General features: G+C 34.2%; 1 protein-coding gene across 1 annotated transcript in view; it reads left to right on the plus strand.

The window, feature by feature from the left end:
- The window catches only part of CSMD1 (CUB and Sushi multiple domains 1), a 1,033,138-nt gene that overhangs the window by 946,759 nt on the left and 62,187 nt on the right, over positions 1-24,192 (plus strand). Inside the window, exons 49-51 of the mRNA XM_051614951.1 lie at positions 8,510-8,698; positions 14,236-14,421; positions 21,523-21,717. Of these exons, the coding sequence (XP_051470911.1) occupies positions 8,510-8,698; positions 14,236-14,421; positions 21,523-21,717 (570 nt within the window). The remainder of the gene's footprint in view (positions 1-8,509; positions 8,699-14,235; positions 14,422-21,522; positions 21,718-24,192) is intronic.

The following is a 24,192-nucleotide window of genomic DNA, read 5'->3' on the forward strand; positions in this document are numbered from 1 at the left end:
AAATTATGCTTTGTGGTTACATATACTATTTAGTATATGACAATTAGAAATTGTACTATAATGTCTTTTACTCTAAAAATAATTTATTATAATGTACATTTTGTGGATGTGTAATCATTCTATTGCAAGTTCAGTGTAACAGGACTTGGACTCTCACATTTTTTCCAGTTTGCCAAAGATCTTAAGATTGATAGTTCTCCAGTGAATACTTCTCTCAACCTGCTATCATATCTTACCAGACCTGGAGCAAGGCCTTTGAAATGTAGAGAGTGGAATAGCCCTTAGATTTACAACTAGGTACTCAAGAGTGGGAATTTTTAATCTTAAAATATTAAGCAGTATTCCACCTGCCATTCAGTGCACACTGATTTGTTTTACAGTTTCCTTGAGTTGCAGTTCACAACTTTTATTGATAAGCTTTCCTTCATGTACAACTACATGGAAAACCTGGGGGGAATTACTTACAGGCTGCATGTGAATGGTGTTGTGGTGACATGAATATGTGTAAATAGTCTAACTACTGGTAAAAATTATGTCCCTTATTAAGAAAAAAAAGAGTGTTACCACTATTGGAATACTGGATTATTACTCTATGTGTAGACATATTGACCCTTAGTCAATTTGCAGCCTGTTTAAGATTTTTTCACACATAAATCAGCAGACACATTGTTCCCAAAAGGTTTGACTCGGGGATCATTTACATGATGTAAAGAGTGTGTGTGTGTGAGAGAGAGTGAAAGAAAGGTGATAATTATTGTCTGTTGTTACAATTTGCTTTCTCTGTGTTTGGACTTGATTAGCAATCCAAAGGTTCTCAGTGTTAATTTTGTTGGCTAATAATTGTCAATATAAATTAAGAGAGAAATACTAAGAATAATTTAGAAGAACATTTTATCAACCACCAGGTATCTCCCATTTAGTCAAGCTACGTTCCATTTAGGGAGATGATTACACAGAGCTCACTCTTTTCCTGTGCCATCCTTGCACTGGCTGTCTAACCTCTGGAAAATTTCTCTTGTTACTGAGACAGAAGATCAGGGCTGAGCTCAGAGCATAATAATGATAATTGGTTTGGACACTTAAGAACTATGAGCAGAACTATGAGCAGTCAGGAAAAAATAAAACAACAGTTAGAAAAGCATGATCTCCACATTGCGGACAGCCTTTAGAGTATTGCTACGAACTAAAACTGAGGGATGGGGGAAAGGGCAGCTGTTTTCAAGCATGCTAGAGATTCATTTAGTTTTTCATAGGAAAAAAGCAATTACAGGACTTGATGGATTGAGTGTGTGGAAGAAGGAACAAAGAGAATCTGTCATATGATAACTCTTAGATGTGTGGCAGTGATGGGAGTGGGAAAGTTATTTCAAGGTTACAAAAAAAGACTTCATGTAAAGGCTTTATTTAAGTATCAAGTTATTAGGGAGGCTGGTTTTTGAGGAATGAAAAACTATTTTACACCTTTGTGTGTACACAGAAAGTTTTGCAGTAGTGAAGAAGTGGTTTGTCTAATTGCTAGACTCAATGCGTCAATTGTTATGGCGCTATCTGCAACTCATAATAAAACTGAGGGAATAGAAAGATACACAATCCTTATGGCTACGTTTTAGGAACAAACAACTGTTTTGCTTTTTTCTGCTTCACTAACAGTCAGTGCCTGCATTTTTCTGTAAACTTCTGTACATTTTACATGAGATTCAATGGAAATAATCAGCATGAAAGAAGCGTTAACAGTGAGCTGCAGCATAAACAATTGGATTTGAATCTTAATGAGGGAAAGCAACATCATCAAAGTAGGAAAAATACAAGATCCCAGAAAGGCTATTGATACTGTGGCAGCTGTGACTGAGCCAGCAGGCTTTCTCATAATGAAGACCCTATTGAAATGAATTACTGCCCTCTCACAACCCTCCTCCTTTTCTCCAGCTATGCCTGTGCACAAAATTTTGCAAATTGGAGTTTTGTCACAACTAGATTTCATTTGTAGATACAAATTTTCTTCACTTCTAAAAGATGCTAGAAGCTTTCAGAGCAATGTTTATTATTGCCTTTAGCAAATGAGCTTACTTGTGTAAGCTACTTGTCTTATGTTACTAGTATGTTTTCTACCTTGTAGTTTAAGGCATTTTGCCAAATGTAGTAGAAAAAGAACTATAGCAGTATAGCAGAGGGGTATTATTTTAAGGACTTTGAGCGTTATAGAGGCATAATTCTCATCTAAATAATAAATTTCCTGACTGCACTAACACCTAGGTATTAAATGTTCTCTTCCTTAATCTAGTGAGTATCTGTATAGTGTAGTGAATCGAGGAGGGGAGGCAGCAGTTAAAATTTCTTGCAGGTCTAGGGAAGCAATCCCTTTTTTATTTGAAAGTTATGTAGGACAGTAAAATCACTAAAATGGATGAAAAAAAAGAGAATAATTATTGCATGCTGAAATTTTTATATATATTTTTTTTAATGCTTGCTTGTTGTTTTGAAGTGATTGAACTTCCAGTGCAGCTGGGTTCCACCAAAACTATGCAGTTTATTACAAATGGGGAAGATCTGTGAGTGCAGAAAGTGTCGAATTTGCTGAGCACAGGATAGGAAACTCAGTCATTGAAATTTTTTTAAAGATACCTGCAGAGCCTGCTTCTTGGTTGGTGGTTTGTTTTTTTTCTCCTCAGTAATTTATAACCTTTCATGGACATTAACTGCCCAAGCAAGCTCTCATAAAGGCATAACAAAGAAGAGATGGATGGTAGGGGGTTTTTAAGTAGTGGTTGAAAAAGTTAAAGTGCACTACAGTACTTGGCACACCCTCTGGTGAAAGGAGGGTGATTAAGGAAGCACACAGTACTTAGCTTGCTACTTTGCAAGCTCACATTGCCTCTATAACGTTTACAGGCTTTTGTTTAACTTTTGGTTAGTCATTCAAGAGTAAATAAGGTAAGTGGTTATGGCTAATTTGTAATTGTCTGCCAGTAGAACTGACAGTAGAGCTTGGCAGTAGGACCCCTCATAGATGTTCTTGTAATTTCATTGGATATTGCAAGACACTTAATTCTTCACCATCCATTTCATCCTATTTTTAAGCTTTGTACCTGTGAAACTGCTCTTATTTTTTCTCTGTTCTGTGATGATTCTGTGCATTTTAAAGTGAAAAATAACATATGGAATGGATGATCCATTAATTTAGGAACTAGTTCCATAATCAGAAGAGTTGTGTTTAGTTTTCTTGTGTGACCTGACCTAATCACTTAAGCCAGTGTCTGATTTCTTATATATAAAGTGAGAATGTCTAAAGTAAGAACAATAGTAAATCTCTGTCTCACTGGATATTTCAAGACCTGCAGCATAAGACTTAGCATGCCCTGGTAATAGGGTAATGATGACAAGTGTCCAAAAAAGAAAGTTGGAAGGAGTAAGTGGACTAAACTGTGACTTTTTATCTGCCAAAAAAATTACAGCATATGAGCTAAACAAAGGCAACATGAAATATGAAGGAAGGCTTTTTGTTTATTTACAATTTCAAACATAGGGCAGTGTTTCAATGAATAGTTGTAAGTATCTTTTTCCTGAAAGTTTTTTGGCTGTTAATCACAGATGCTGTGGGGAAAAAAAGTGCTTTGCTAAAATAAATTCTTAGAAACAATGTCATAATATCCACTGTAAGACTGACTTCTAAAAAAAATCAGCTGGATGGTTTGGACATCCAGTTTCAAATAATTTTTATTTGGAATTGGAAATTATTTGACTGAGCTTCCTTTAGACAGAGGGCCTTAGAGAGCTTTGAAAAATCTCAGCATAAAGGTTTAAATGTTCCAGCTCTTAAGAAAATATGCTTTGTGAAAGGAAGAATATGGTCCTGCAAATGCAAAATCTGTGCTGCTGTCCATTCATCAGTTCAGTAGTAATGTGTGAATTAGCCAGGCAGTTATTGCCCTGTTGGTCTGCAGTTGCAAGTGACAAACAGATGTTGTGATTATAAGTAAGCTGAAAATGTTGAGTATGTTGCCTTGCAAAAAACACTAGTGTTTAAGAGGCCTTGAAAGACTGTGGATTCTGTGTAATTTGGAAAAATAAATTAAATCTAGAAATGTAATGCTACTTAAGGTCACTGGAACAGCTTCATAGAAATTACCACATTTTGTGGTAAAACATTGTCACACCTAGGTGAGAGCTCGGTGTCATTGCACCCATATCAGCTAGGCCTCATAAAGTTCCAGGGTGGATAATTAGAAAGTGGCTGGGAGAAAACCAGTATTTTATCTTGGTGGTCCTTGATATAAGGCTGCAATATTTTATGACCACTCTGTAGAGATTCCTGTTTAAGACCAAAATTTTCACTCAGCTGACAGTGGCTGTAGTTCTCAGTCTGACATTGTTCAAGCATTTGCTTAGTTAGGATGTTAGCTCCTTATCCTTGAAGATGTTTTGTATGCTTCATCCTGTACTTTGAAACGGGAAAGCAAACAGAAAATCCTAGGTATTCTGCCATGGAGGGATATAATGGCACATGTGTTATTAACCATATTTAAGATTTTACTTCTACACAGATATTTGTTGCAACCAGACTAGCAGACTTCCTACACTTTTTGGTCAGCTCAGTGAAAGGAAATGCACATTACTATGGGTTTCCAAGGTGCTGTTAACTGTTAACAGTCTTATTTATATTTCTTAGTTCCAAAGATTTTTTTGCTTTATTTTCTCTGAATACCACTTAGTTCACTGCAGAGCTTAAACTATGCCTTTGGACTCTGGGCATTATTAATTTTTATAACATAAGCAGCAATTACAGCTGATATATTTCCCCTGTGGCCTTACATTAAATTGTGTCTTGACATTGTTCTGTGTAAAGCCGATTTCTTTGGAGGTTCATCTGTGCTATATATTGTTAAAATTAACCACAATTAAAAAATGGCATTGAGTTCCCTGGTAGTCAGATCACAAAGTATACAACCTGTTATGCTCAAAATCTCAATTACGGCTAAAAATCCTTTTCCTAGGTTTGACTGGGGTAGAATTAATTTTCACAAGAGGCTGGACAGGGACACAACCATAGTAGTTGACCCAAACTAGCCAAGAGTATATTCAATACTATGTGACATCATGCTCAGTGTATAAACTGAGGGAATTGGCTTGGGGAAGGTGGGATCATGGCTTGGGAACAGACTGGGCATTGAGTTGTGGGTGCTGAGCAATGGCATTGTGCATCACTTGCTTTGTGTGTCCTTTTATTTGTATTATTGTTGTTACTATTTTTTCTCACAACCCACAAGTTTTTTACCTTTTTTTCTTTTGATTCTCCTCCCCATCCCACCCTGAGGGCCTAAACCATGACAACCCTGCATTTTTAAAGTATAGCCAAGAATTTATTGTTAGCATAAGTGAAATGTTAGCAGTTTAATAAAATAATTGCTAGTCCAGCTTAAATTGTTATTGGGAAAAAAAGAAGAAAAAAAGAAGAATAAATGAAAGCTATTATGCAGGAAAATGGTATGGTTAGAATTGTTATACACACATGTCCCATTATCTTTTTCCCTGGTGCTACAGTCATGCTTCACTGCTCCAAGATTAATGGGTTCAGTTTGGTCTTTTGTGTTGGGGGAGATACTGCAGATTGTCAGCATCTGGAGCCCTTCAACCAGAAGATTGTGATACTGATGATTTCTTCCTCACTCTAGGATCCACTTAGAGCCATTTTTGTTTGCTAACATATTTTTACACCATGCTGTTGGTCAAGTGCAATTTACACATTATATATTTATATTATTATATATATATATTTTACATGTAGTTATTATTTCTTTTACTTGAGCCTGAAAACCATTTTTGTCCAGTTTTGAGTTACAATTTTTTAAACTGACTGCCAGTGAATTGTGTCTAGCTTTAGATGGTACACAGGTAGTCACCTTCTTAACATGCTATGCTTGTACTCCTCTACACTGCATCCTGTGTCCCCACCTCTCAGGGTGTTATATAATGCCTGTGTTTGTCTACATATCACCATGCGAAAGTCCTAAATAGTCTACACAGAATAATTACTTTTAACAAAAGTACCTAAATAGAGCTAAGATTGTACCAGAGAAATATAATAGAAAATTACAAAGATAAATCAAAAGTAAAACAAATTAGGCATACCCACCTGTCAGAGTTAAATAAAAACAAAGTTATAGGTGGGTTGAAAAGAACGTCACACCCGACATACCTTGGTCTTGAAGACTTGGATGCTTAGTATGAAGTCTGTGACCTGTTTCTAGCAAAGGCAATACTGTATTGCTAGGCTACAGGATTACACTACATATTACAAATGTTTTCTGTTTAGAATTGCAGTACTGAGGGGATCAATTTGGAATTTTGTCTGAATAACATGTTTAGGACTCATCTTGCTATTCTTAAGATCTCCTACGATATTTAAAAGTAAGTAGTGCTTAAGAGGTTACTCCAGATGACTTCAGTGGTCTTAACCACTAGTCTCTTGATCTTAACCAGCCTCTGTTGCAATAACAACGTAATTTTTTTTCTTTAATAGGTTGAAAAGAAAAAGCCATGTTTATTGTGCTTCTTTAAATGTCAAATTCCCTTTCACATTTGAAGACTATTTCAATAATTTAATTGATTTAGTTAGCTGTGTAACTGAATTTCACTGTGTTGTCCACAAACAGTTGCTTTATTGGAGTATCTTAGGTTATAGATTTTAATCCTGGGGTTTGATTTTTTCCTTTTTATTTTTTCTAATAATCCCTCAAGTGAAAGAATGTATCAAAATTATATTTTAAGTAGAAATAATGTTGCTTAATTGGGAACTATAATTCTTAATAGAAAATCAACAGACACCTATATTTTTTTGCATCTTTAATGTAGGACCCAGTTTTACTGCTTTTGTTGGGTGAAATTTCTTAGAACTATTGATACACTGCACCTAAATCCAGACATTTAAAGGAAGTATCTCAGGAGTCTAATCAACTCTATGATCTCTCTGCAGTAAGTGAACAGAAACATCCATCTTTAGGTGATAATTGATGTTATAGGTGCACCTTAGTGTGATGAACTATGCATACAACAAAAATTTAAAAATAGAGAGCTAGATATTGAAAGCTGAAAGAAGGAAATCAGGGATATGTGCAACAAATAATAAGAAAAATATTTATAGATATAAACCAAATTCTATAATTCTGCACTTGCGAAAGAAAGCCCCAACTTCTACTAGATAAATGAACATCATTGTATGCCTAAGATGTATTTCAACATGATGTAGAGAATTCATATTGTAGCAGCAGTTACAGTCTCAGTGTCCTTGGTACTGATGTTTGGTTATCAGTGGAGTTTGACCCAGTCTTCCCTATGAATAATGTTCATAGGCTTATTATAGTGGTGAATGTTGAGCCAGATTTATTTTCTGCAAGCCATAGTCCTAGCATGATTCTTCTGAAAAGATACTGATCTTTGCAAGCTTGAGATGGTGCACTGCTGCAAATATGCAGTGACTTGTACATCAATATGGAGTCAAAGTAATTTTTTTCAAAATTTCTTTAATCCAGTCCTAAATGTTAGTATTCAGTAAACAGTTTTGTGTTAGACTCTGTGTGTATAACAAAATATGCTGTTTTGCTTGACCTCATCCAGTCTAAGTAATCATACTCAATACTTATGTATGGATATTGCAACTTGTTTTCAAAAAACCCACCTTGTCTTTGTTACTGACTTTTTGACACAATTACAAATTTCTTGTTGTTTCTTTTTTTCCCCATCAGCACATGTCTAAACATTTCCACTATAGGACACAAGTTTTTGAGGACCATACTAGTCAGAAAATCCTCTCTGTGAGCAGTATTTGTAGTAGTAATAATTAAGGTTTAGCAAGATGTACTTTCATTTCAAAACTTAAAGAAGTGCATTCTTACTTCAGATGTACTGTAAATTCAGCATTTAAGAAACTGCACTCGCCTAAGTTACATTCCTTTGCTAAATATTAATACAATTGTCATGTAGTATCTTTGGGGGAACATGTAAATAAAAAACTACATTAATTTCAATCTGAAAAAAATACACCTGATGAATCAGCCTATGGTACTTTGTCATGTACATTTTTACCATATTTGGCAAAGTGATTAATTTTTTACTTTGATGTCTAAGAGCATAGTGGGTTTTTTTAATCAAACTTTTAATAAATAATTTTATATACTATGTAGCTCAAAGAACAATTTTATATTTATAAATGTATCAAATTTGTAGTAGATTTTTTACTGTGAGTGAACTTACTGAACAAACTGTATGTTTCCTGATTGCAGTTTCCTCATGTAAAATAGTATAAACTAGTTTGTGATTATAAAATATATTTTGGATTTTATGATATTTCTGCATAAGAAGTCTGAATCTTCACTAAAGATTCCAAAAGTAATGTAAAGAACTGAGTATTAATTTTAATGGTATTCCATGTTTGCACATGTTATAAATAATTTAAACTTTGTAAATGAAGTGTGTTTTATTTGGTTTTAATGATGTCCCCTTTGTTGGCATTTAGCTCCCTATTGCAGCTTAAACCCTATCTTGAGGAATGGTGGAATTATAAATAAAACTGCTGGTCCTGCTGGAAGTAAAGTTCGCTATTACTGCAAACCTGGGTATAGAATGATTGGTCGCAATAACGCGACATGTAGGAGACACCAAAATGGCATGTATGAGTGGGATTCTCCGGTGCCAATCTGCCACGGTAAGGTCGTGTTTTCCTGTGGAGTATGCTTCTATAATATCATTGCAATAACATTTTTCAAAATAAAGATACAGTCTTGTCAGTATTGCTGTATGCTGAGAGACACATTCATATCACGGCTGTATTTTAATACATATTGTGTTTTGTTTTAATGTGTGCAGAGCTGAACTATTAAGAAGGAGAGTAATGCAAGTACAGAATGTATGAAAAATGTTTTCAGTACTTCTTTGTACAGGAAAGTATGAAGCTCTAAACAATCCACAGCTCATAGTATTGTATTACACAACATTTTTATAAAAATTCAGTAGTTGTTAGGCATTAATTTGATTATTTTAGAAAATCACTTTATAATCAGTGCATCAGAGACACAATTTGTAACTTCTGCTTTTTTTGTGTATATCCTGGAGTTATCCATGGTTTACTTCAGCTTGTTCTGGACTTCTGTTAAGAGTAGTTACTGTTTGTCAAATGCTTTACAATTTTCTCTCTATCAAAAGCCACACACAAGCTACAGAGAATACTCTACATAAAGTAGTGCACAGCAGTTAAACGTGGTTGGTTTTAGTTAAAAAAAACAAACCTTTTCACATATATATGGCCTATTCTAACATGTTTTCATCTGTGTCTGCTTCTAGTCTGCTTTGTTTATAGGAAGAAATGGTAGTAACATTTATATTTAAGACTTGTTGGAACTTCTTTGATCAAAACCTGTGTTTAGTTCTTCCTGATTATTTAAGACATTAACAACAGTGCTTCATGTCTCCTTCAAGATAAGTATTGTTGCTTGAATTTCCATCCGGGATGATTCACAGATTTACAAAACCAACATAAGATGGAAGTTTATTTTTGTGCCATAGAAAAGAAGGAAAGGAAAGGAAAGGAAAGGAAAGGAAAGGAAAGGAAAGGAAAGGAAAGGAAAGGAAAGGAAAGGAAAGGAAAGGAAAGGAAAGGAAAGGAAAGGAAAGGAAAGGAAAGGAAAGGAAAGGAAAGGAAAGGAAAGGAAAGGAAAGGAAAGGAAAGGAAAGGAAAGGAAAGGAAAGGAAAGAGAGAGCTGCAGAAATCTGGCTAGTAGATTGTGCTTGAAGGAGTACATTTGACATATTTTATACAGAGTGATTTCGTCACTAAATATTTCTTCAGGATGGGAATTTTTGTGCCTAGATGGGCCATGTGGCTACACTCTTACCAATCATAGGAGAAGCTCAGGCTGCCAGTGTGTCACAAGCAGGTTCAGTGTTTCTGTTCTTCCAGACTATTTCTAATCCCATATGTCGTAAAGTGTTATGGCATATGATGTTATTTGATCTTCCTGAAGGTCACCAAATCGGGAGAATCAGTCTGTGAGCTGGCCATGCGGTAAATTTAGGGACAAGTGCTGCTTTTTGGACTTACTTGAAATGCATTTTAGCTGCAGTTTCTGTTGCTGGCATAGGAACCGAAAGCTCAGAAACTGTTTGCACTAAAGAACTTGGAATGACATAAGCCACTGAACATTTTTTTTTGGTTATGAATCCCACTTTTAGACACTTCTTTATTGTTACCTTTACACTTACGTTATTTACATACTTTTCTCAGCACTATGTTCAATGCCGGAAGCAGGGCACTAAATGATAAAAGCTTGTGCGTTGAATTTGGGGATTTTCTGATGTATGGAAATAAATTCCATGTCTGACTGTAATGCAGTATCCAGTTTCTTTTCTGTATGCAGTGAATGTGCATACTTTTAATGTGAATACTACATAAGTATCTTAAAGATGTATAGGTGTACAGATATTTTAAAGGATTGACATAGACTTTAAATTTACTGGTTTTGATAAGAAATAGATTCCAATAACACATGTTGAACATGAAAGAGCAACTAAAACTTCATCTCAGTTTCTAGGCAGTAAAAGGCTTTTCCAATATGCTTCTCTAGAAGAAGCGTATTTTTCTGCTGTGCAAGGTAATAGAGACAATTAAGGCTGAGATTTGTATTTTTCACACTCTATATGTACATCTCCCAGCTGGAACCTGGTAGTTTCTACTAATCATTGACCTAAGAAGCACACTGATAATTCCTCAGGTCAGAAGATTTCCTGTCACCATTCTTTATCATTTTACAATTATATGGGGAGCTGGAAGCTTTGGAATACTTGGATGTGGGACAATAGTGATGTTGTTTCCATTGCTCAGAGACAATACATCATTTCAGTCAGTTTACTTCAGATAACTTCAGACTACTTGCTATTTAGTGAAACTGGCTATGCTAATATGTTTTCTTTGGACACTATTCTAAGAAACATTAGCAGCCTCAAGAAATTAGTAGCAGCAGGAATGTTTCTTTCCAATCTCAGTTTCTGGGGGTTAATCAAACAACAAATAAACAGACAGACTGTAACAGGAAGAGTGCCAGAATGGCAGAATTAATTGTATGACTAGTTAAAACAGCAGTGAGAATAACCTCACAACATAGCAGTACAAAATTCAGCAGCAGCTGAGGATAAGAAGGGAGACAGTAGAAGACAGAGGTACAACACAAAGAATGAAAGTGCTGAAGTGTGACATGAGAGCATAGGTTTTGATGTGCTTTGGTATACTGGACATTATAACAGGCATGGCAGAACTCATAGATCCACCTGGGCATTTTGTATCTTTCTTTCTTTAAACCAACTTGCTCAGAGCTGCCCAGCGTTGAACTTTTTGGTAGTTTCTAGAAAGGTTGTTGCTAGAGGTGAGGAGCAAATGCTAAATGTCATTTTTGCTGCTAACATGAACTTTAGAGACCTGGGTTTTTGTTTATTTTCAAATGATGCAGTCAACTCCTCTGGCTCTATAGAACCTACTAAATTATTTGAATATAACTAATGTTTTAATTACTTGAGGGAACCAAAATAAGGTTCACCTACATGTGCAGATGAACACATACATGGATGAGTAGATAGACTGATAATTCTGAGTTTTGGTTTTATACAGTGAAATGTATGCACACTTAACACAGAAATTGTTATTTTGAAATCAGAAAGGCATCCTGAAAAAAAAGTTGACAAGAAATTAAATCTTAAACCAATTGCATTCTACACCAAGCATTCAGATGCATTGCCATGAGGCAGAAGAGAACTGAGAGGCTTGTTAGGACAAGGAGGGACACAGTGCAGGGCTCTGAAGACACTGCAGCATTTCAGTGGGTGTGACTAGAAACGAAGAATGCACAGGCATTTTTATGATGTAGTAAAACAGAGTGAGAGTTTAAGTCTCTGTCAATTCAGCATGCAAACAAACATTTTGCAAATATCAAATTCTGCTTACATGACAGAGGGTCAGAGTTGGTTTTACTAGTGGGTAAGAGATTAAATGTATTTTTAGGGGAGTAGATAGAGCATTGAAACAGATGCAGGTCTGGTGCCTATGTTGAGTACACTGGAGCCCTGAAAAGCTATCACTTCTGCTGTGGTCACCTTGTGGACAAATACTGCTAATACAAAGACCTGCTCCTGGAAGCGGCAGAACATGCTTTTATCCTTCTCCTTCACTTTCTTTAGCACTGTTAAAAGCTATAAGTGCATTAAGAATGATGAGTGTGATGAGTGACGAACCCCTTCCTTACCACCTTTCTGTCCTTTCGCTGTCCTACTACTACTCTCTCAAGTGGCAGGAGGCTCAGCCCTTACCCACTGATGGAGAAATACTCTGAGAAGACAAAAGCCAGCACTGGTTAGGGTGTAAAAAAATGCAAAGAAGTTGTGTTACAAAGGCAGCAGTGTATTTTGGAACATTCCTCCAGTTCTACTTTTATAAGCAATTTGACAGGTTCCAGATGGGACCAAACAACTGAGATGAACTAACTGTTCATGATTCTATAATGCTTACCTCTCCTCATCATAATCATATGCAAAGTTCTGTGTTGTATTTAATTTAAATGCATTAAATGTGAAACCTTGGGAATACTGAAAACAAATTTGAGACTTGTGTTTATGGTACCATGACAATGTGTTGTGAAATTAAGCATTTACATGTAATTGGGTAAATGATAATAAACAATTTTTAAAAATACTAATTTTCATCTCGTTTTAACAATTTTCAAAGGCTGTCATTTCACCTTTTGAAATATGTTGACTTTATTAAAATAACAAGCTTATCAGTGCCAAGGGGAAAGGAACAAATGCCCAGATTACTTTTTAACTGTTAAAATGTTGAATTGCTTCTTAAAATTGACTGTATATATGGAAAATACATTTTTATTTACAAAATTCTGCTCTTTATTGGTGAATATTTAGAAATTTAAGCTTCAAAGCTGTGTTTTATTTAGTGTATTTACTGAAGACCGAAAAACGGAATGCCAAACTCAAAGCCGATAGTGATTCTGTACACACATACATTGGTTTATATTGACTTTTTAAATAGATGCATTGTCATGAGGTGATGGGTTCTGCCCATTTGGCAGAAGGTAATATCCTTTCAGAGAAAAAAATACTGTGGTTTTCCCTTCAGAAGCCTTATGGGACAAATATAAAATCTTTACCAGCATTACTGACTCATCCAAGCACCTAGAATTAGTATCTGTGCATAAATAACTATTTTAAATTAATGCATAGCATGAAAAATTTAAAAAGGGTACTGAAGAGTTGCCTTTCTTCTTTTTACTATCAAAATGGAGCCAAGAAATCAGATGGCAGAAGGCAATCCTACCTTGGAGATACTCCCTAAAAGAGACTGAAATAGGTATTTTTGTAATTATACAGGGTCACAGAATTGCTGGAGTTGGAAGGGACCTCTAGGGATTATCTAGTCCAATTCCCCTGCTAAAGCAGGGTTGCCTGGAGCACATTACTCAGAACTGCAGCCAGGCAGGTCTTGAATATCTCCAGAGAAGGCGATTACACATCCTTCCTGGGCAGCCTGTTCCAGTGCTCTGTCACCCTCACCATAAATAAGTTTTTCCTCATATTTAAATAGAACTTCCAGCTTGTGCCCATTGCCCCTTGTCCTGTCACTGGAAACTACTGAAAAGAGTCTGACTCCATCCTCCCTGCACCCACCCTTTAGATACTTAGAGGCATTAACAAGGTGTCCCCTCAGCCTTCTCTTCTCCAGGCTAGAGTCCCAGCTCTCTCAGCCTTTCCCCATGAGGGAGATGTTCCAGACCCCAGTCATCTTTGTTACTGTCTGCTGGACTCTCTCTAGTAGTTCCCTGTCTCTCTTGAACTGGGGAGCCCAGAACTGGAAACAGTATATCACCGGGGCAGAGCAGAGAGGGAGAATGACCTCTCTCGACATACTGGCCATACTCTTCCTTATGCACCCCAGTGACTATATTAAAGAAAATAATAATTTATAAAATATTTGTCTTTATTAGATACACTTTAAAGTGTATATCAATGTTTTAAATTTTGTTGCATTTATTGGAATGTTGTAAAAATAATGGAAAATTAATTTCAGTTATTATGGATGGGATATGTCAAAATTGCTAACGTGTTTCTTATTTCAGTAGTGGAATTTTATTTTTTTTTAATATATGAGAAAACACCAATTTTTTAATGTTTTTTTTTCTGTCTTTTCAGCTGTATCTTGTGGTATTCCTGAATCCCCTGGGAATGGTTCAGTTATAGGTAATGAATTCACTTTGGGCAGCAGATTGATATATGAATGTAATGAGGGCTTCAAGCTAGAATCTACTCAACAAAAAACAGCAGTATGTCAAGAAGATGGATTATGGAGCAACAAAGGGAGACCACCTGTTTGCAAATGTAAGTGAGCATATATTTCTCAAGCATATTTCCCTTGAACTTTCTTGGGGAAATCTTCACTGGTGATGTTTAAGTTTTATATATCCATATCCCTTGAACTGGCCGTTCAGGAATATAATCATAATTAAGAATTTAGTAAAGCAGGAGAGGCTTATGTATTTGTTTAATTTAAAAACCTCTTGTGTATCTTCTGAATTAAAATAATTCGGTTTAGTGTATATTTTCTTATTATGAATAATGTACTCTTCTCCATTTTCATAGTATAAAGCTGCAACCATCAACTAGAATTTATTTTAATATAGTTTCTGGAGTCATAGAAGCAAAAACTATTTTTTAAAATACTACTAGTGCAGATAATTAAGCTGGATAAGAGTCCTTTCTTTTTTTGCCTATTGTCAGAACTAGCCAATGTAATACAGACTCCCCTCCCATGTGACATAGCCTCTTATTTGCATTGGACTACCAGTTGCCGTCTTTGTACTGAATCAAAGCAATAATTAATTTTGTATCTGTAGTGGTCAACTATTTTATTTTTCTTATGCTCACTTGGCTGTTCCTGTACTCCCCCTCTTCAAACAGACAGGGAAAAATAGGGTGATAAAGTAGGATGAGGTGTGTCAAGACAAAACCAGAGAGATTAAATTCACTTTCCCAAAGGCAGGTCCTTTGACAGTAATGTGTTGCCAATTAAAATAGGGTCAAATGTGTTTCAGGAAAAATAAACTAAACTGAAACAACACTATCCTATTTCCAGGGTCAACTTCACTTATTTACTCTTGACTCTTCTTCCTACCCTGAGCAGTGCTCGGGGATGAGGATCAGTAGTTGTGCTCAGAAAAAAATGACAAGGTACAAAGAACATAACTGAAATGATTAATTAGCAGAAACATCAATAGGTTTGTTTTGGTTTTTTTTGTGAGAAGAGGCCAGTTAAACTATCTGGAGATTAGAAATGCTGAATTTATAAGACAATATCTGCAGTGCAACAAAAAACAACAAAAAAACTTGTATTATTGAAATAATAAATTGTAACCAGACAATAACTACCCTGTAAAACAAACCTTAGTTATTAACAATTAGCACAACTTTCAATATTGGAAAGCTTTGCTTAATATTTGTAATAGCCTAATGAAATTTATATAACATTTCTTTTTTTCCTTTTCTAAAAATCTCTTGAGTTTGAAAAAGCATCCCATTACTTCTAAAATAAGAAGTACGAAATTAAAATACATGGCAACATTGAAGTAAATATTTTCAAAATTACTTGCTATTCAGAGGCAGGTGTGCTCTACCCAAGAATTATTACAAACCTTAGGCAATCTGCATAACAACCTGTTTTTGTAGTTTTGCTACTATAAGGATAAATGTATTTAGTCTCCAGAGATAGAAACATCTCAAACCTGATGAACAGCAAACATAGCACAGAAAGGTAAATGGTAAATAAATGAGTTCATTTTATCCCCAGGTCTATTAAAAAGAAGCTTGAAATCTGTGCAGTTTATTTTGCAAAGTATCTCTTTAATATAATACCTCAGGCAGATGTTTGAAACTACTTTTGTTTTCATGGTAAGTATTTACATCACATTTGAATTGTGAGAAATATGATTCGTGCTGGTCATACAGCAAGTCATAGCTGGATCCCAGATATTAGGCTATTACATTTAATTACATGAAATACTAATCAACAGATATCTGTTAATAAAAATTACCTGAATGACAAATAAGTGACTTGCTTCAGTTATTCTACATAATGATCTCTAGCACATGATGAGGGGAACTGGAGATGTCTAGCTGTATTGGTATTTCAAAGCCTTTTTCAGGCAATACTTTATATCAGGCCAATAGTCTCTTTAGAGAGTGATCATATTGTAGTAAATTTACATAAGAATACAAGATACAGTGTAAAGTCTGCAAAAACTTTCTACAAAACCTGTAAATGAGTACTCTACTGTTGGTCAAATAAGTAAATGTGATGAACATTTTCAAAAAAACATCCCATTCAGAAAATGTATATATGTCCAAGAAACCTGAGTAAATCAAACCACTTTGGTCTCAAAATATAGATGAGTGCTGGTGCTCATGTGATTCTTTACTACAGGCCACATAAGCTGTCCCTAATAACTTGTACCCCAACAAATGTCATTTGGATGATACTCAGAAAGGAAAGACTGTGTGGGCATAATTAGAAATTTAAGGTTTTAAGTTGTAACTGTAGATAGCTGAGAAGCACTGTTTTACCTATCATTAGCACTTATACACAACTGTAAAGCACTCGTGAAAAGTTGTAAGTTTCCATCTTTCTACGATTATTTTTTTTTTTTTAAAGAGAACAAACTTTTGGGAATTCTTTTACCATTCTGTTTCATCAGATATGGTTTGAATTTTTATCTGCTGTGATGGAAATACAGATGCTTATTCTTGCAGTGACAAGTTAAAAAGGGAAAAAAACACAAATAAAATTTCCTACCTTTTCCTTTGGGTGATGGAATATCATGCTATTATTGTATAAAATTGCATAATTATAGCATAATTATTATGTTGTGGTTTTAAATTGTTAGTGAAAATTATTCTTATTACTTAGTGCTTCACTTTTTTCAGAATATATATCAAGTGAGGTCTTCCAAAGCAGAGACTGAAAGATGGAAACAGAAAAGGACTTGATTGTCAGTGCAAAATTTAGATGTATTGTTCCTGAAATTCAATCTGGAGCCTCACCTGGATAGCTAAGTTATTTACTGAGAGATTCATGCTTGGAATAGTATCCGTAACTATTTTGTAGAGAGTCATCTAAAGGTGTTCGTGAGAGTCAGTCCATTCATCTGAGACACTTCTTTTGTTTTTACATCACTATGTTAGATTTTTTTCTCTCAAGCTAAATACTGTAATTTATAAACCATTAGTATGAATGTACACAATATTATATTGTATTACTACACAAAAACATGTAAAATGTATCCATTTAGGTTGTATTCATTGTGTATTGGTGCTGAGATCTGGAGCACTATATGTGTATTAACAAAAATACTGCTGAAATAGGATAACTTATTAGCCTCTGTTCTTTCTTGCTTTCCTTTTCATTGAAGTAAGTGGATGCATAACCTAGGAAATTGAGTTTGTGGTTAATTAATTATTCTAACAATTTAATTCCATGGCATGTTCCCTGTAACTGCATAACTTCATTGCTGTTTGCCATTGCTCGTCTAATATACTAATTCAAAGATTTAAATTGGGCCATTGGTTTATGCTAGTTTATCTAATACCAAGCATTTTGAAGAACAGCGAATGTTACCTTTGCATAATCTGCAAATTGTAGATTTTAATCTAGGTATTTTTAGAAGCTATGGTATGCTAAGCTATAACAGCGATTGTTCAGACGTTGATTATGTAGTTCTGGTGTAGAGCATCAGTTGTATTATAAATGCAAAAAGGGATTTGTCAGCATAAACAGGCAAAGATTCACCTCCAGCTCATCACAGATACTGTGCAATTGCTGGAGTTTGTATTAGCTAGGACATTCAGAACATCATACCCAATGATTCTCCTAACATTTTATTTAATGAATCCTGAAGTCAATAAGTAATTTTTGCAGTAATTTAAGATTTGGTATGTATCATGGAGTACTTTTTAAAGGTTAGTACTTACTAAAGGTTAGTACTTACACAATGAACTGTAGTAAAAGAGTGAATTACTTTAGGCATTTTAGATTAGTCCAGTCTTATTACAGATTAACTTGATGTAACTGACTAAATTAACACTGATATTGAATATCGTATGTTTCTTTTGTTTATCTGTTTCGAGGTTTCAAAGCATTTCCGGCTTAAATATGTTGAAAACAAGAAACATTTAAGTTTTTTGTTCTGTTTTTGTTTGTTTGTTTTTTCTGCTGGTATGAACTTGCTCAAGTTCAAGTACTATCAACTTGCTCAAGTGATCCTATTTTGTTCTTAGGTCTTTGTTCTTATATTCTGTGATGTATGGGATTATTTGGTTTCCTACTGTCTTCTGATTTTACTAATAGCTAGGAATTTAAACCACGCTAGTTCCTGAAGCGTAATGGGATTTGACCTTAATCTTGCTCTTTTTAAGCTAATAGTAAATTTAGTCAAAGAGGTATATTTGAACAAAATAGTTCTAATTATTGCATTGTGAGTTCACAATACAGTAAGACAAAAATGCTCTTTCCCTTTTTTTGTGATTGTTAACTACCTGCTGAAGAACGACAACCATGTATCGTATGCATATAATAAGAACAAGGTTCTATATCTGAGATTTTCTCATCATATGCATTGTACTAGTTTTGTTTGTTTGTTTGTTTCTTGAAACAACAACTATATTTACAGTAACAGTATTCAAGATATTCCAGGAATAGCATGAGATGTACTGATGTGCTTTCTTTTGCTTGCATAGCAATAAGCAAAGACAAGCAAAGGATTGTAGACAGAACAACTCAGTAAAAATGGAGTCAGTCTTTTGTTACTGAGAGTCTAGGGAAATTAATAACAAAATGTTTTTGTTGACCAGAGAGCAAGTTAAGGGAATAAAGAAGTTACAAAGAATTAATCATTATGAAGAACTAAAAGGTTGAGAACATTATTGTACAAATTTGTGTTAAATTTTAGTTGTTGTAGCTGCAGAGATCTTGGTAGGTTGGTTTGGTTTTTTGTTGTCATCACCATAGTTTGTACAGTGAACATTTTGCTTAGTGAATATTTTGCTTATGTCTTGAGTAGCAAAAATACCTGGGCCTATAGAAGAACTCAGTTTTTCTTCTTTTTTATCTTATTACAAATTCACAATTATCAGTATATGGAGATTATAATGTTGTTAAAATGGGTAATCTTAATAATAATTTCTAATAATAATTATGATGTCTCACCTATACTTTATGTTAAGCAGTATTATTCATACATTTCTGTAAAACAATACCTAGAGAAAAGAGAGAAGACCTTCACATCTGCAAGCAGCTGAGATCATCCCTTGAAGAGTTTCATCTCCTTATATGACAATTTAAATAGTGCCCACCCCATAATTCATAAGAAAGAGACTGTGAGAGGCAAATCTATGCAATCATCCATAAACAGCGTGCACAAAATCAAGCCTCTGTTATTAGTATTTTTTGCTTGTTTGTTTCTTAAAGGATGAGGAAAATAATAAATTCAAATCAGTCCCTGTAAAATTAATTTCTTTCAAGTAATAGTTTTAGTTTATCACATCAACAAAGTCTAGAAGTATATTCTGTACTCAGTAAGATCTCCTATTAGAAATTATAAATCACGTACCAGAATCTGATAGTGATTTGTAAAGTGTGCTTGCAACAAAATTCGAAGTATATTTATAGCTAAAGAAAGAATTATTTACATAGTAACCTCAGTATGGAAAGGAAACATCTACATGGCTTATTTACATATTCTGAAATAGCTGAATAGGTCATAAGTAGATAGAATATTAATATAAATGCCAAAGTGAAGAAATATTACATTTCAAAGTGATTCCATGCTGGCAATCCTTCCTGAAATATGCTGAAAAAAATCTAAGAAGATACTCTAAAATTTCAACTCAATGTAAAATTATAATCCCTCATTTGGAAGTTCTTCAGATTATTTCCCCTTCATAAATTCTTACACATATTCAGAGATGGGCTATGGTGACAGCTCTGTGTTTCTTAGATGCTAGAATTTACCATTGTGCGATAACTGTTGGAAAAGGCAGATAAATAATTCTATTATTATCAAAAGTATTCTGAAAAGTGGTGGAAATCTAAATTTTTACAGAAATTTTTCTTCTATCCCTTCCCCTGTATTTCAGTCATTGCCTGAACTAGTCACTTTCATCACACATTCATACTTATGATAAAATCACTTTATAACTCTCAGACAGTGTAAAGTCTACAGAATGTGTAATTATTTTTTTTGTCAGCTTTATGAATCCTTTCTCTGGTAGAATGGTGTAGATTTATTATAGCTCTTTATTTCTTCAGTATAGTTTTGGAGTTTTATATACTTCTTCCTAATGCTTTTTTCATACGCTAAATAGTGCGGTGACTTGAGTATACTGTACAAAAGATTTGAGGTAATGATTCCTAAGTATACCAAATAATTGCATAATTTATTTTTGGCAACATATAAGAAAAACAAAAGAAAAGGAACTAAATTTCTGTTATATGTTGGGGTTTTTTCCTGAAGTATTCTTTGGGATATAAACAGTCAACAATGCATTCAGACTTTTTCTGTATTAGGGAAATTCTGAACAACATTATATAAGATACCAAATATAGCTATTTTAAAATAAAGTAATCATAAATATTTTTAAAAACTAGCCTAATCTTTACAGACACAGACACATTAGGATAGAATTCATGTCAATATAGCAAATATTTTAAATACCGTGTGTACTTGATCTTGAATTGCAGAGCATCAATTTGAAACAGAAAAATATTTTTAAATTATTTACATTGTTGGTAGCTATATTAAGCCTTATTAAAAACATAAACTACACTTTTTATCTACTGACAGTAATTAACCTCTCTATCTGAAATACTAAAAGCAATAGAACTGAAATTACTTAAAATGTTGAAATATTATCTTTCTTTTTTTATGTTAAGTATTCTAAAATGGAAGGTAATGGTTTTCCTAAATAGCCACAGTATACCATTTTATAGTAATTATCATTTGAATGTGTGTTATCAGCTTTTGTGACAACCTGGTTTAAGAACTTATTGAACCTTTTCTCAAGTGAATATCATGGGTGGAAAAATAAAGCATTACTTGAGCCTTTGTAAAAATTACACAGCATTGTTTGCTTTCCCTTTTACATACATTGTAGTCTGTGATGTGTTTTGTCTCTGAAATTTTTAAATAAATCACAATAAAGAGCATAACTGCATGTCTTTTTGCCACTGCATCTCACTAAATGAAAATGTACTACAAACTCCTGCTCAATTTGTAATACTCAATGTACAATGTTAGTTATTTTTGCTGGAACTTGTATTTCAAAACTGCTAATGGTTTGCCCAATTGCAAAACTTCTGCCAGTAAGGCAAGACTAATTCTATGAAGCAACTTAGGGGTACAGTGCTAATATTTGAGTGTCCTTTCTTCACAGCTGTAACTTGCCCCAGCATAGAGACTCTGCTATCAGAACATGTTGTCTGGAGACTGATTTCTGGGTCACTGAATGAGTATGGAGCTCAAGTCATGCTCAGCTGCAGTCCTGGATATTATTTATTAGGTCAAAGACTCATACAGTGCAGGACTAATGGAACCTGGAGTGTAGGCAACGAAAGGCCAAGTTGTAAGGGTAAGGAAAATACTTGTTTAAAGAATATCCTGGTTTTTTTTAATGCATGTATTTTATAAATAAAGGGTTTGGTTTTTTTAAAGTGTTTTGCTATCAATCTATAAGTAAGCAAATATAAAATGTTCATTAACTTGTTGAAATTAATTGATTCAAAGTCTTTGTGTGCTGGATGGTAGATCTCAAACAAGTCAATGAAGTTGCATTGGAAGATAAATTTGAATGATGATTTATGTCTGACTATGGATTCATTCATGTAGATAGTGCATAAGTCTTCAGAGAATACTACATAATGCTACTTTAACAGATTCCAAATTATAATTAGATTTAAAAGATCATATTGCTTTGACCTCTTGGATGAAGCACGAAAGCTATAATGTTGGAGAAATGTATGTATTAGCTTTCAGGTCTTCATAAGAAACTATAAAAAATTACATCAGCCCTGATTTTGGATACTTAAAGATTTAGAAAGCCTTGACATTCTCAGTGGGGTAATACAGTTGTCAGTGGTTTCATTATCAGAGTCTTAACAAATCTTCCCAGTACTGAATTTCTAATTTTTCCAGTGTGTTACTTGCTTTGGTTGGAGAGGTTGTTTGGCACATCATCTAGTTCTGCTACTCTTAAACCAGAAACTTTTCATATGTTATAGTAGTATTCATAGGCTCTCTTTCAATGCCAGGACAACACAGAAGATCTCAGCATCTGCAGGAAAATGGCCAGCTGACAGGTCTAACATACTAATCAGAACTAGACAAAAATTCAGGCATTCAGTTTTGCAGAGCATTATGTCATTTCAGTGACATATGCAAATTTAGTATGTAATCCTGAAGAAATGCTTTATTTGCCTTTCAGAGAGTGTTTTTTTGTTTTGTTTTTGTGGTTTTTTTTTAAATTCAGGTAAGTTTCTAATGTTAGAAGATATTTGAGACTGTCTATTCCGAAACAAGCCAAATCAATAAGAGAATTTTTATGGTAGGAAAGAATTTTTGGGATCAGGTGAACAGCTTATTAAGTTAAACCTTTTGGTATTTTTTCAAACAAAGGGAACAGAATCATCCTGCTGTGTCAAACTGTTATGTCTGCAGACATGTCAGTACTATCTTTTAATAAATAGTAGCAAAAGTTTCTCACATGATTCTGTGATAGTGATAAGAGAATGAACATGAACATCAGAAAGCTTTCTCATGTTCCCAATAAATGGTTGAGCAAAACCTTCAGTATGATGTACATATTGTGACAAACAGAAGACAAAATTAATTTGCCTAAGTACAAGCTCCTAATGCCATATGAGACAAATTACAGTATCTAAGCTGGTACTTACCAAGGAGAACTAGAGAGAGATTCTCAGACTTCTTCAAAAGCAGCTGGAGGCTACAGAGAATCCCCAAAGTCATTTTAGATGGTACTGAATCACTCTCAAGGGTGATTCAAGTATAAACTGAAACAGTGTCTCACCAGTACCAGAAAGAGTGTGGCTACAAACCTAAGGCATGGAATTTCCAAAGGTAGCATTAGAGAATGATGCTAGTGTGGCAAAGAAGAACAAAGCAAAGAGAACAAAGGATGTGCACCACTTAACTAAATAAAAGTAAAAATTAAAAATAATAATAAAAAAACCAAACAAACAACCAATATTTATTTTCTAGAAAATAAAAAATTATTTGAGATGTTTTTAAAACAAGGCTGGGAGAACTACCTGTAACAATCAATATGATACATACATGAAAGCAGTGTATTTGATCTCATTTGAATGATGATGGGTTTTGGCCTTATGTTGGTTCTGTTTAATTTTATTAGTTTTGTTTTGGAAAAATTTCCTTTTGAAAATATTCAGTTGTAAAAATAAGGTGACTCTTCAGTATCTCATACAAACCAGTAATAGCCATATCAATTTTCTTCTTCAAAACGAATGAGTTTTTATTCTATTAGCTGCACTTGTATCCTTTTCCTTTTGTGCACATACACTAAAAAGACCTATTTTTTGTGTTTGCTGCCTAATATGCAACTACTTTTCAGATCCTGAGAAGTGTTTGAAAAGCTAGTTCTTGATCAACCTCCACAATTACAGAATTTTTATTTAAGTAGAAAATGGGGTGACCCATATGAGATGCAGTTAACCAAAAACAGAATATTAAGTAGAAACGGATAACCAAGGAGTTGCTGATTGAAGATACATTAGCTTATAAATAAAGACAGGTACATTATTTTGCCTTTTAAAAGAGGTCTGATTAGGATTTAATTATGGCAAACTTCATCTCCCAAGAGATGTTCAGTAATACTTCCATTGGATACAGGTCATTAAGATCCAAAATAAGCTGTACGGTATTTTGAAGAGTCTACTGTTTACTTTCTGTCTGTCATTTATGTGCTAAGTATAGGTTATATAAATGTAGATTCTAGCTGTTCATATTTCTGAAGTCACATGAAAACTAATTGAAGCATGATGATAAGGCATTTAGATCATATTTATCAATC

This window comes from Apus apus, chromosome 3 (assembly GCF_020740795.1).
Source record: "Apus apus isolate bApuApu2 chromosome 3, bApuApu2.pri.cur, whole genome shotgun sequence".
Classification (NCBI taxonomy): domain Eukaryota; kingdom Metazoa; phylum Chordata; class Aves; order Apodiformes; family Apodidae; genus Apus; species Apus apus.